This window comes from Arvicanthis niloticus, chromosome 8 (genome assembly GCF_011762505.2).
Source record: "Arvicanthis niloticus isolate mArvNil1 chromosome 8, mArvNil1.pat.X, whole genome shotgun sequence".
Lineage (NCBI taxonomy): Eukaryota > Metazoa > Chordata > Mammalia > Rodentia > Muridae > Arvicanthis > Arvicanthis niloticus.
This window is the reverse complement of record NC_047665.1, coordinates 39,399,259-39,411,479: the sequence shown is the minus strand read 5'-3', so window position 1 is coordinate 39,411,479 and position 12,221 is coordinate 39,399,259. Positions and strand designations below refer to the sequence as shown.

At 39.1% G+C, this 12,221-nt stretch overlaps 1 protein-coding gene across 2 annotated transcripts; it reads left to right on the top strand.

The window, feature by feature from the left end:
• Positions 1-5,492: 5,492 nt before the first annotated feature.
• Positions 5,493-11,928, top strand: LOC117714157 (putative vomeronasal receptor-like protein 4). 2 transcript variants are annotated; one of them, XM_034510822.1, is made up of 2 exons: positions 5,493-5,519; positions 11,038-11,928. In XM_034510822.1, exon 2 carries the CDS (start codon positions 11,038-11,040, stop codon positions 11,926-11,928), a length of 891 nt encoding a protein of 296 aa, XP_034366713.1. In that variant the 5' UTR covers positions 5,493-5,519. The 2 variants fall into 2 exon arrangements, with proteins under 2 accessions (XP_034366713.1, XP_076794940.1); XM_076938825.1 differs by lacking the exon at positions 5,493-5,519.
• Positions 11,929-12,221: the final 293 nt, after the last annotated feature.

Here is a 12,221-nt window from a genome sequence, read left to right as displayed (position 1 = left end):
GAGCACCAGCTTTGAGCTTTAGTCCCCAGCCCTCACATGTCTTGCCCATGGGTCAGTCTTTTGCTTCACTTGCTATCAACCCTTAGTGTAGGCCTCTCCCTGTCCTTCCTCATTTGCTGCCTGCTGCATCCACTAGTTCAGTTGGTTTGCCTGAAGAGCAGGGTTTGGCCCCAAGCCCTGCCAGGGACCCTGCTTGTTCCTCCCCTCCCACCCCCCTGCCCCTCCATCTCTTAGCTCTGCTCTGGGTCTGGCCCTACTCCTGTGTCTTTTAAGGGACCCTGTCTAAGACTTGCTTCGCCATCTTCTCTTAATAATTTTTCTTTTTTTAATTAAACCCAGAAGGAAGAATGTTATCATTCTATCTAAACTCCACTCCCACAGTTACCTGGCAATAGCCAGGTAGGCATGACCCTCTATAAAAGGGGTAAGAAATTAGTCTTCTCACAACAAACCTAAAAGAAGAGAACCACACAAACATAATTCAACCTTTAATAACCCAAATAACAGGAAGCAACAATCATTGGTCCTTATGATCTCTCAACATCAATGGACTCAACTCCATAATAAAAAGACATAGATTAACAGACTGGATACCTAAACAAGACCCAGCATTTTACTGAATACAGTAAACAAATGTCAGTGACAAAGACAGCCAGTACCTCAAATAATAGGGTGGAAAAACAATTTCTAAGCAAATACTCCCAAGAAATAAATAGGAGTAGCAATTCTAGTGTCCAATATAATAGACTTTCAACCCAAAGTTATAAAAAAGATGGAGAAGAAAAATACATACTTATCAAAGAAAGAATCTACCAAGATGAACTGTCAATTCTGAACATCTATGCTCCCGATGCTAGGGCACCCACATTTGTAAAAGAAACATTACTGAAGCTCAAAGCACACATTGAGCCTCACACAATAATAGTAAGAGACTTCAACACTCCACTCTCACCAATGGGCAGACTATGTAAACAGAAACTAACCAGAGAAACAATAAAACTAACAGAAGTTGTGAGCCAAATATATTTAACAAATATCTGCAGAACATTTCACCTTAATACAAAAGATTATACCTCCTTATCAGCACCTCATGGTACTTTCTCCAAAATTGACCTTATAATCAGCCAAAAACAAGCCTCAACAGATACTAGAAGATTGAAATAATCTCATTCATCCTATCAGATCAACACAGACTAAGGCTGTTCTTCAATAGCAACAAAAATAACAAAAAGCCCAAATACACATGGAAGCTGAACTACTCAATGATAACTTGGTCACGGAATAAAGAAAGAAAGAAATTAAAGACATTTTAGAATTTAATGAAAATGAAGGCATAACATACCCAAACTTATGGGACACAATGAAAGAATATAAGGAACAAAATGTAAAACAATATCATGGATAAATGCAATCATGGAAACCAAGCCTAGGTGTGCATGTGTGAGTGTGATAAAGTTGAAGTGAGATAAATGCAAATTGAAGTAATGTATGAACACCTTAATTGTGATTGGCTAAAAGGTACCCATGGAAACTGAGCCTAAGTATGTGTGTATGTAAGTGTGATAAGGTAAACACCTTAGTTGTGATTGGCTAAGAGTAGCTTAAATATCCTATTCTGGTCACCACAATTCACTCATTCTTGGAGTCCCAAGGAGATTCCTACATGCTGAGAAATTGAGTCCACTGACCCTGACACTCTTCTCCAAACAGAGGAGCCCACACCCTGGACCAAGCTCCAGCTGAGTCGGAAAGCAGAAGGACACATCTCGAACCATACCTGATGAATCACCATCACATCAGGCTATGACATTGGGCCAGACCGGAGGTTAGCGAAGTGTGTGTGTTTGTCTGTGTGTGTGTCTGTGTGTGAATGAATATGATCCCATTTCTCTGTTTATTGCTATTTTATGAATAAATACCTTGTTATAACCTAACTTCCGAGTCTGAGGCTCTCTTCTTGCCTCTGTCCTCAACCACAATTCACTACAAAGCAGTACTAAGAGGAAAATTCATAGCTCTGAGTGCCTCCAGAAAGAAACTGGGGAGAGTATACACTAGCAGCTTGACAGTACACCTGAAAGATATAGAACAAATAGAAGCAAATACACCCAAGAGGAGTAGATGGCAGAAAATAATCAAACTCAGGGCTGAAATCAACCAAGTAGAAACAGAAAGAACTATACAAAATATCAACAAAACTGGGACCTGGTTCTTTGAGAAAAAACAACAAGATAGATAAACCCTTAGCCAGACTAACCAGAGGGCCCAGAGACAATTTCTAAATTAACAAAATCAGAAACAAAAAGGGAGATGTAACAATAGAAACTAGGGAAATTAAAAAATCATCAGATCCTACTACAAAAGCCTAATTTCAACAAAACTGGAAAATCTGGATAAAAGGGACAATTTTCTAGACAGAAACCAGGTTCCAAAGTTAAATCAGGATCAGATAAACCATGTAAACTGTTCCATAACCCCTAAAAAAATAGAAGCAGTCATTAAAAGTCTCCCAATCAAAAAAAGCCCAGGATCAGATGGGTTTAGTGCAGAATTCTATCAGACCTTCAAAGAAGATCTAATACCAATACTCTTCAAACTACTCCACAAAATAGAAACAGAAGGGACACTACCCAATTCGTTTTATGAATCCACAATTATGCTTATACCTAAACCACACAAAGACCCTACAAAAAAGAGAACTCCAGACCAATTTTCCTCATGAATATTAATGCAAAAATACTCAATAATATTCTTGCAAACTGAATACAAGAACACAGTAAACTGATCGTTCACCAGGAAAGTAGATTCCAATAGCATGGAAAGTAGGCAGCTGCTCAGTTATTGTGCTGCTTAAGGCTTATTAAAAATATAAAGCCTGTGTGTGTGTGTGTGTGTGTGTGTTTTATCCAGGAACTCAGTAACCAAAGGAGGGTTAGAAACCCTGGAGTGGAATTTTAAATACTTTTAACAACAGGACTGCCTTGTGTGGACTCAGTGGGAGAGGATTACCTAATGCTGTAGAGACTTGATGCCCCAGGGAAGGGGTTTGCTCAAGGCTGTGTACCCTCTCAGAGGTGAAGAGGCAAGGGTGAAAAACTCAGAGTGGGGGAGAGTCAGATGATGAGACAACATTTGGGATATAAGTAAATAAATAATAATAAATAAATAAATGTGTGTTTTGCCACCTAAAGATCTGAATTAAAGGTATTTCTTTTCAGCGCTCAAAAGATCTGGATTAAATCCAAATCTTCCCACCTCAATGATCTGGATTTGAAGTAGATCTTTCTACTTCAATTAAACAAAAATTCATCAAGATTATACCCTCTATTTAGGCGATTAGTTAATTCCAGATGTAGTCAATTTGACAACCAAGAACAGCCACCACAATCTCTAATCCTCACTCTCCTTTCTATTTTATTCAAACACTGCTGGGACTCTCATCTGCATCAGCTTTTTCTGACTTTTCTTTCTTTCTTTTTTTTTTTCTTTTACCACATTTTTTTATTAGATATTTTATTTACACTTCAGATGGCATCCCCTATACCCATTCCCCCCCCACCCCCCTTAGGAAACCCCTATCCCATGCCCCCTTTTCCTTTTTGCATTTATACATTTTTTTAAAAATAATGTTAATCATAGGCTTTATAAGTTTGGAATTGTTCAATCAGAGGTGTAACCCACTGACCAACCTAGATATAACGGCTATCTTTGACTGGTGGAGATACATGAATATCTGCCTCCCTGTCTCCCCCCTCTTTCTCTCTTTCATCACCTAGCTTCTCCTCTCCTTCTTCTTCTCCTCTTCTTACTCCTTTTCTTCCTCTCAGTACTACTCCTACCTTAGCTCCTCCTACACATCACCCTTCCTGTTAAAATGAAACTTTTCTCTCAAAATACAATTAGAGCATAATTATGCCAATTTGTACCAGTGAGGTACAGGATAGTCCTAATACCCAGTCCATCCTTTTGTTGACTAACCAGCTCCTCTGTCATCTATTCTAACTAAAACATTTAGTTCCGAACCTGGCTTTAGGATGAATGTCAGCTGATGACCATCCATTCAAATCTTTTCTCTTAAGGTCAATAGCTATATGTTTTCAACCCCATTCTTTCTTTAAGAGCCGTGAACTCTTGGAACCTCTTTAACCCTTTTGTTACCATTCTGAAACACATATGCACATAAAATTATATAAAATTTATAAAACATTATATAATAACTATAATGTATAAATTGTGATCTGAGTGTTAATATTAGTAATTAAGGTTTGATTAAAAAATTCATGCTTCCTAATGGCCAACTATTAAAAGAAATCAGAACTACTTGCTTAATTGCAGCCATCAACATTAAAATCTCTTGTAAATTTATTATTTTAGCATATACTTCATAATTATTTCAACATTTAGAAAAAGATATTGGCAAATTCATCTTTGATAAAAGTGACCTTTGTTTTAAGGCAATCAGGGGTAGGGAAAGTGGTTCAAAGAGCTGGCTTCATTGAACATCCTTTTTATTGCATAAAGAAGTGTCTAAATGGAAACCATGGGCTGATTAATTAGTTGTAGGACTGGGTTAAGTTCATAAGGCAGCTGTATTGATCTCATAGATTTATCAGATGTACAGAAAAATCCACACAGTTTAGCCCCACCCAAACCCTCTATGGAGACCAATTGGCAACTCTGAGTCATAGGGCTCAAGAATGCACATGTGGTCATCTGCATAAGCCACCATGTCTTACCTAAGCATAAATTTAAAACATGCCTTGACTATTACCTCATATAGTGGTATGAATGAGAATGGCTCCCATAGGGACAAATATTTGATTGTACTTTTCCTGGTTGGTGGATTTGTTTAGGAAGGATTAGGAGGTGTGGCCTTGTTGGAAGAAGTGTGCCACTGAAAGTGAGCTTTGAGGTTTTAAAAACCCATACCAGATTCAGCCTCTGTATTTCTTTCTGCTCTGATTGCTGATCAGGGTGTAAACTATCAGCTACTACTCCAGCTCCACGCTCTCTTATAAGTTCCCTTAGTCAGGGTATATCTTCACAACAGTAGAACAGTAAGACAATTTGCAACTGTTTCCTTCACAAAACTCTGAAATGGGGCTATGATTCTTTGCCATTTTAAACAGACAGACCAAAAGACTAATCAAATGATTCTCCTCAAAGCAAGTAGATAAATAAACACCTAATTTCTTTATGTTTCATTAGTACTTGAAGCCAGGTGCCCAGAAAGGATGCATACCTCTACCTCCACAGGCCCAGGGAGATACAACACTATCTTCTTCAATGAATATGAGTCAAAAGAAGAATTCAGAGATATAAGAAAACTGTCCCTGGGTTTTAAAATGTCAAGATCATGGCTTAGCTTTTAGAGCTATTTCCACTCATCTTGAAAGTAAAAGAAACAAACGTAGATTATATGATTTCTAGAGAAAATATCTTTAGACAAAATGGAGAGTAAACCACACCTTTGGTCAAACATGTGATTTTTAAAATTTTATTTGTGCTTATCCTTGAAAGTGTCATTGGATAACTTAATCTCACTGTGCCTGGATTTCCTCAAACAAAATTGGGTATGAAAATAGCAAAATATATGCATGTTTCACACACTTTGAAAATCAAGAGACCTTTTTTGGTACAAGAATACCTTTGTGCTAGGACAGAAGCATCTCTTAAAGGGGAAGCCGTGTGGTCTTGGAACAAATTAAGGAGTCATAAGGCAGACCCTGGATTGGAATGTGCCTCGGTACAGCAACGTCTTATCCTGCTTGGGTGTTCAGTTGGGATATGCTCAGAAGCAGAATATCCAATGTTGTGATGTCCCCAGATAAAAGGAAGGACCTGAAAAAGGAAAGTGTGGCTTACTCTGTTGTGTAAGGGTACTGGCTGGTTTTGTGTGCCAACTTGACACAAGCTGGAGTTATCACAGAGAAAGAAGCTTAAGCTGAGGAAATGCTTCCATGAGATCCAGCTCTAAGGCATTTTCTCAATTAGTGATCAAGGGGGGAGGGCCCATTGTGGGTGGTGCCATCCTTGGGCTGGTAGTCTTGGATTTTATAAGAAAGTAAGCTGGGCAAGCCAGGGGAAGCAAGTCAGTAAGTAACATCCCTCCATGGCCTCTGCATCACCTTCTACTTCCTGACCTGCTTGAGTTCCAGCCCTGACTTTCTTTGGTGATGAACAGCAATGTGGAAGTGTAAGCTGAATAAGCCCTTTCCTCACCAACTTGCTTCTTGATCATGATGTTTGTGCAGGAATAGAAATCCTGACTAAGACAGTAAGTATGTCTCTGATTTGCTGCTTTGGTATTTTAGAAAGGTTAACAGGCAACCAGAGACATGAAGATCACTAGACAAAGAAATATGTTTATATTCTCACAGAACTTTCTTTTGTTAAAATAACTAAACCCCAGAATCCACTCAGCTGCTCAGCTATCAGCCACTTCTTCTACTGCATAGCTATTGGAGAACTGAATTCTAATCTAATAGTCTAGCTAGAAACTTGGAGAGCCAGTCTGCATGTTTGTCTAGTTATCAGCCACCCATCCACATGGCTGATACAGGGCTGACCAGCTTCAGTTCCTGGTAGGAATCCCAGACCCAGTTTATCCTCTAAATAGCCTGTGCTGTACTTAAGGTCGGAGACTGAATAGGATCTTGTGTCCTGGACTTCAGATAACGAACCCCATGTGGCCTACAACTTACCCACCTCCACTTATAGTTGTTGTATCCTATGCCCTGTCCCATAACACCACCCACTCTCACTGTGATCCAAGCCCCTGCCAACCAAGTACAACCTATAGAATCTAGTGGGCCCCCCATAGACTTGTGAACTTGGCCAGAAATTTCTTCTATACTGTAGAAAGTTTTCTTCTAGTTTTTGCCTTAAGTTACACCTGCCCTAGCTGAGCTGAGACAATGCCTGATACCCCATTCACATATCAACACTATGTAGGCCCTAGACTGAAAACTAACACTGTTCAGCTGGCCCACAACCTGACACATGGAGGTAACAACAACCATATATCTAATACCCACTCAACAATGGAGAGAGCAGATATCTATTCCAAGAAACATCATCCATGACCTAAATCCATATGCTCATGTTCCATACAAAAGCATTAACTTGGGTAACTGAGACATGTCGCCTCCAGGAATCAGTGATTAACTATGACACCAGCACTTGGTCATCTTTTATTATAGGTATTACTATACTTGAAAACATTTAGAAATTCATTCCCTTGGGCTCTACAATGTTTCTTTGAAATCAGTTCCTAGCTTTAGCATAAAAGGAGAAGAGAAAAGAACTGGGACAGTCTGAGATACCAGCACGCTGAAGTCACTGCTTACTGTCAGTCCCTGTCTCATTACCCACAGGCTCTGTAATTACAATAATAATGATTTTAGATCACCAAATGTCAGGGAATCAGGGAGAGGGCTGGCCTTGGGGATGGAGATGGGCAGAAGGAGCCCTTTTCCCCTGGTGAAGCCAAATTCCTACAGCAGTATGAGCTGCTATGAACATGGGGACTAAGGAATCATAAACAGGGTCTGGCTGTGCTGGGAGGACACCCACCCTGAGCCCTGCACAGACTGAGCAGGTGAGTGCTGACTTGTAGCTGTGGATTGAGGCTGCCTTTGACTTTGGAAGGAGAGCTGTGAAGTAGGAGGCTCTAGGTAGGAAAAAGGAGGGTCTCAGCCATCTGTCACTGTGCAAAAGGAATCAGGATGTAGAAAGAAAACAGTTTATCACTTCCCACCTGTCATCCAGGACCTGGATTAGGGAATGTTTGCAGAAGTTTGTGGTGCACCATACCAGAACTGCTCGTTATATGGGACAGGCAGGGACAGGACACAGGGGCCTGATGGTATTTCAGTCTGAGTGTGAAGGAAGACTCACTTTCTCCAAAGCCTTACACATCTGACCCTCAACAGAATTAAAAATTTGATCTGAGCTGTGTATCCTATTTCTTATGTTCTTTAGTCTGTTGCAGATGAGTCTCTCTTGCTTTCTGATTCTGATTGCACTTTTTCTGAACTTTATAAACTATAATACAGTGTGTGATTGTACAATATTGGGAGAACATACCTGAAGACAGGTAAGAAGAGAGAAAATGATTTCTATACTAAAACTAATTCAATTTCTTGACACCTCACCGTATGCTTGCTTGGGACAAAGCACCATCCCTAGCTTACAGATGAGAACACTGGACATGCATGAGAAAGCTAAATAACATAATTGATGTGATACATGCAGAAACTGGGGGAGCTGGGTTCGTAGTGGCTGATTGTAAAGAACACTCTTGTGCATACAGAACTTTATACATGAATGTGTGTGTGTGTGTGTGTGTGTATGTGTGTGTGTGTGTGTGTGTGTGTGTGTTTGTATGAGAGGGGGAGTGGGAGAGAGCATGTTGGTATGTGCAGGTACGTGTGTGTGTGTGTGTGTGTGTGTGTGTGTGTGTGTATACTAGAGGTCAATTCCAGGTGTCTGAAGCTCAGTTTCTCCCCTGGCTGGCTAAAGACTTCTAGAGATCTTCCTGTCTCTGCATCCCCAGTGCTAAAATTAAAAGCATGATTTTTATATCTTGCATTTATATCAAGGTTATGGGCATGAAACTTGGGTCCTCAAGCCTGTTATTGAAACATTTTTCAAACTGAGGCATCTTCTCTGCACCTGAACTTTATACTCCTAAAGTTCGTGGACTTCTCAAGCATTTGGTATAGTTGTAACCCACTCCCACATTTCTTTATTCTTTCTTTATTTTTTGTTACAGGAAACCTTGACTTTATTAGATTCATACAGACTAAATTTATTCTTACATGCTTGAGGTGAAAACCTGTGAAAGCTATTAAAATATGCAATTAGCATCTCTGTGTTAGACATGTATTAATAGACATTAAACTTACAGTTCTTTTAGTCGAGGCCTTGCTAAGAAAAGCAAGGACTACTTTGTTATTACAAATTCTAATATTGGTGGCTCTAAGAACAGAGCAGTAACCGAAAACTTCGTCAAATTATAAACTAATTAATACAAAGATATTACAAGTAAAATTAAATCTTAATTTATTAAGGACTTATACATGCACTTCACAAGATTGGTGGAAGCCTGGAAGTCATTTGCCAAATGTGTCACCCAAACTAAGTTGACTTTTTCAAGTTATTCTGTTTTCTTATATCACACAAAAAAGACTCCCTCAAGTGTCTATGCAAGTTGGTTGCCAGCTTTCCTCTGTGTTTAGTGTGAGATTTTGAGAAGAGCCTCATTTAAGAACGTATTCAAACACTATTTTTGAGTATGCATTAGCAGCAATGTAAATCACTGAAACTCTGCAAACAAAAGCAGTTTCTCCGAGGTGTGCTCACTATCTAGGGAGGAGGGAAGCAGATATATAGACAAATAGCCCAGAGGTCAAAGAAAGCTGATATATGAAAGATGGATAGTAGGTAGACCTGACTCATGGTGATGTGGCAAAGATCAACCAGGGTATATGTGTGTAATCCTGTGGCAAGGTAAGCACCAAAGTTATATTTGAGGCAGGGACTGGGCTAAAGGTAATTCAGAAAAAGCTTTGATAAGAAAAGGACAGTAATTATGAAGGAGAAAGTCAGTTAAGGTTGACATGTTTCTGAGTGTTTTGTTAGATGTGAAGCAAATGGAAGAGTTTTCTGCTTCAAACAGATTATATGTGCTGTGTTAAGGGGAGTTTACATGCATGTGTGTACATTTAATCTTGCACATATATATGTGTAAGCAGAGGAGAGACAGCATTGCTATCTGTTTCAGTTGCCCTTGGCCTTAAATATTCAGTTAGGGCCTTTCTCTGAACATAGTGCTCATTGAATCTGCTAGGCTAGAAAGCCAGTGGGTTCCAAGAAACTGCTTCCCTCTACACCAAACCCCTTACCAACCACACTGGGGTTACCACCCTGCACTTCTTTGACCAGCACTTATTTGGGTGCTGGGCATTAGAAATTAGGTCCTAACACTTGTACAGCAATACTTTTATGTAGTGTGCCATATCCCCAGCCTCTAAAGGAGTATCTTAACTTAAACATAATATATAAGAATAAACATTAAACAGGATACAACTGATAAGTTTTTACATATTAATGTTGAATATTAGGGAGAATTTATTCATAAGTTGGTGCATTTCTGACTGAGGAATCATTACACTCAACAAACCTTAAAACATATAATCAGCTGCATGTATCTTTGGTTAGAATTTATAAGGCCAGTGCATGAGCTAGAAAATGTTTCCCTGGTGTTTTGTTTGGAGCAGAATCCTCAGTAGAAACAGACAGGGAGAACAAGGTAGTTGGGAGGAAAATTAAATCACTTTCAATGAGATTGGACACATGTAGAAAATTGATAATGCAACACAAATTTTATTAGAGTTACTGCTACCTTGATGTGAAAGGACTATGTTTTGCTTCCTAATTCCTAAAAAATACTAGCTTTTGTGCCTATTATAGAAAAATTATATAGGAAGTAGAGTATATCATAATATTCTGGGAGAGATGAATCCATTTGGCCAAGAACAATTTTCTGGAGAAGCTGCAAGTGTTTTATTAGTTCGACATCATTTAGTGATGGTTGCATCAGTGGAGAAGAGGATCAGAGATGAAGCAAAAACATAGCCCAGTAGCCTGAGGTCATATTGGGTGACATGAGGGAAAAGAAAGGAGCACACTCAGGACTGTGTTGATATGAATACTGACAAAATGATGTCAGTATTTTGTCTGGGAATTTCATGATCATATGGATGTGAGGGATGAATGATCGTCGTGAAAAGCAGGAAACTATCAAGTCTATTCCTGATTATAGCTATTATCATTTTTGTGTAAATAAAAAAAATACAAAGCAAAACAAACAAACAACAATGAAAATCAAGTATCTGGTCAGGAATCATTAAAGAAAGAACTGTATGTGTTTATATCCTTGAAAACATCCCCCCCCCATAGGCATAAACAGAGAAAAATCTTACATATGTTTCTCAAATGACTTTTTCCCAGTGCCATGTGTGAAGTGAAAAGATGAACTTGAATAACATTATCCAGACAATAGCCTTCCTTTCTCTTACTGGACCCGGAATTGTGGGCAATATCATAATGTTTGTGAGACTTGTGTACACTTCTGCCTTCTGGACTGAGAAAAAGCCTATCAACCTTATTCTCATCCACTTGGTATTTTCTAATATGATCATTATTTGTAGCACAGGGATCAGAGATGTAGCCACAGTGTTTTACTTCAGAAACTTTCTAGGACACATTGGATGTAAAGCTGTGGTTTATCTGGCAAGGTTGGCACGAGGCCTTTCTATCTGCACCACCTGTCACCTCAGTATGGTCCAGGCTGTCACCATCGGTCTCAGGACATCCATTTGGAAAAAGCTCAAACCACAGACCTCGTGGCAAGTTCTTACCTATGTCTTCTTCTTTTGGATCCTTAATATTCTGACAAGTTCCAACCTGTTGTACTATATAACAACAAGCAGTAGCATGAACAGATCTGAAGTTACTGGGTACATTGGGTATTGCTATATGCTGCCATCCAGGCAAGTAGTTAAGTGGCTTTTCCTCTTGCTCATGGCTGTTCGTGATCTCATCTTCCAGAGTCTCATGGGCTGGAGCAGTGGATACATTTCTTTTCAACTGTATAAACATCACAAGCATGTCCTCTATCTTCATAGCTGCAGATTTATAAAGAGTTTCAGTCCAGAGATCAAAGCTGCACAAAGTGTTGTCATTCTCATGATCTGTTTTCTTTTCTTTTATTGGGGAGACTTCATTTTCTCTGTTTATACAGGTTCTACGGTGACTCATGATTCCATTATACTAAATATTAAAACATATCTAATACTTGGTTATGCTGTTCTCAGCCCCTTTGTCTTGATAAGCAGAGATGTTCCTGTTGCTAAATCCTAGAGTTTTCACTGAGAAATGCTAGGATTATATTCTTCCCTGAGCTTAAGATACACACTATCATTTATTTCCCTTAATATTTTGGAGACTATGTGGAGGACATGTAGCTTTGCTATATACAACTAGCTGTCCTGGATACCAATTAATAGCCCAGGCCTTGGCCTGGTAATTGATCTGCCTGGGCATTTCCAACATTTTCCACCTCATCATACTTTGCCCTGATATTCTAATATAGCCAAGCATTAAATCAGTTAAGCATTATAATAATTTGCATTAATAAATCAGACTAGTACAAA

Bases quoted from the DNA above. Each gene is read 5' to 3' on its own strand.
- LOC117714157 (XM_034510822.1), top strand. From the start codon at position 11,038: ATGAACTTGAATAACATTATCCAGACAATAGCCTTCCTTTCTCTTACT.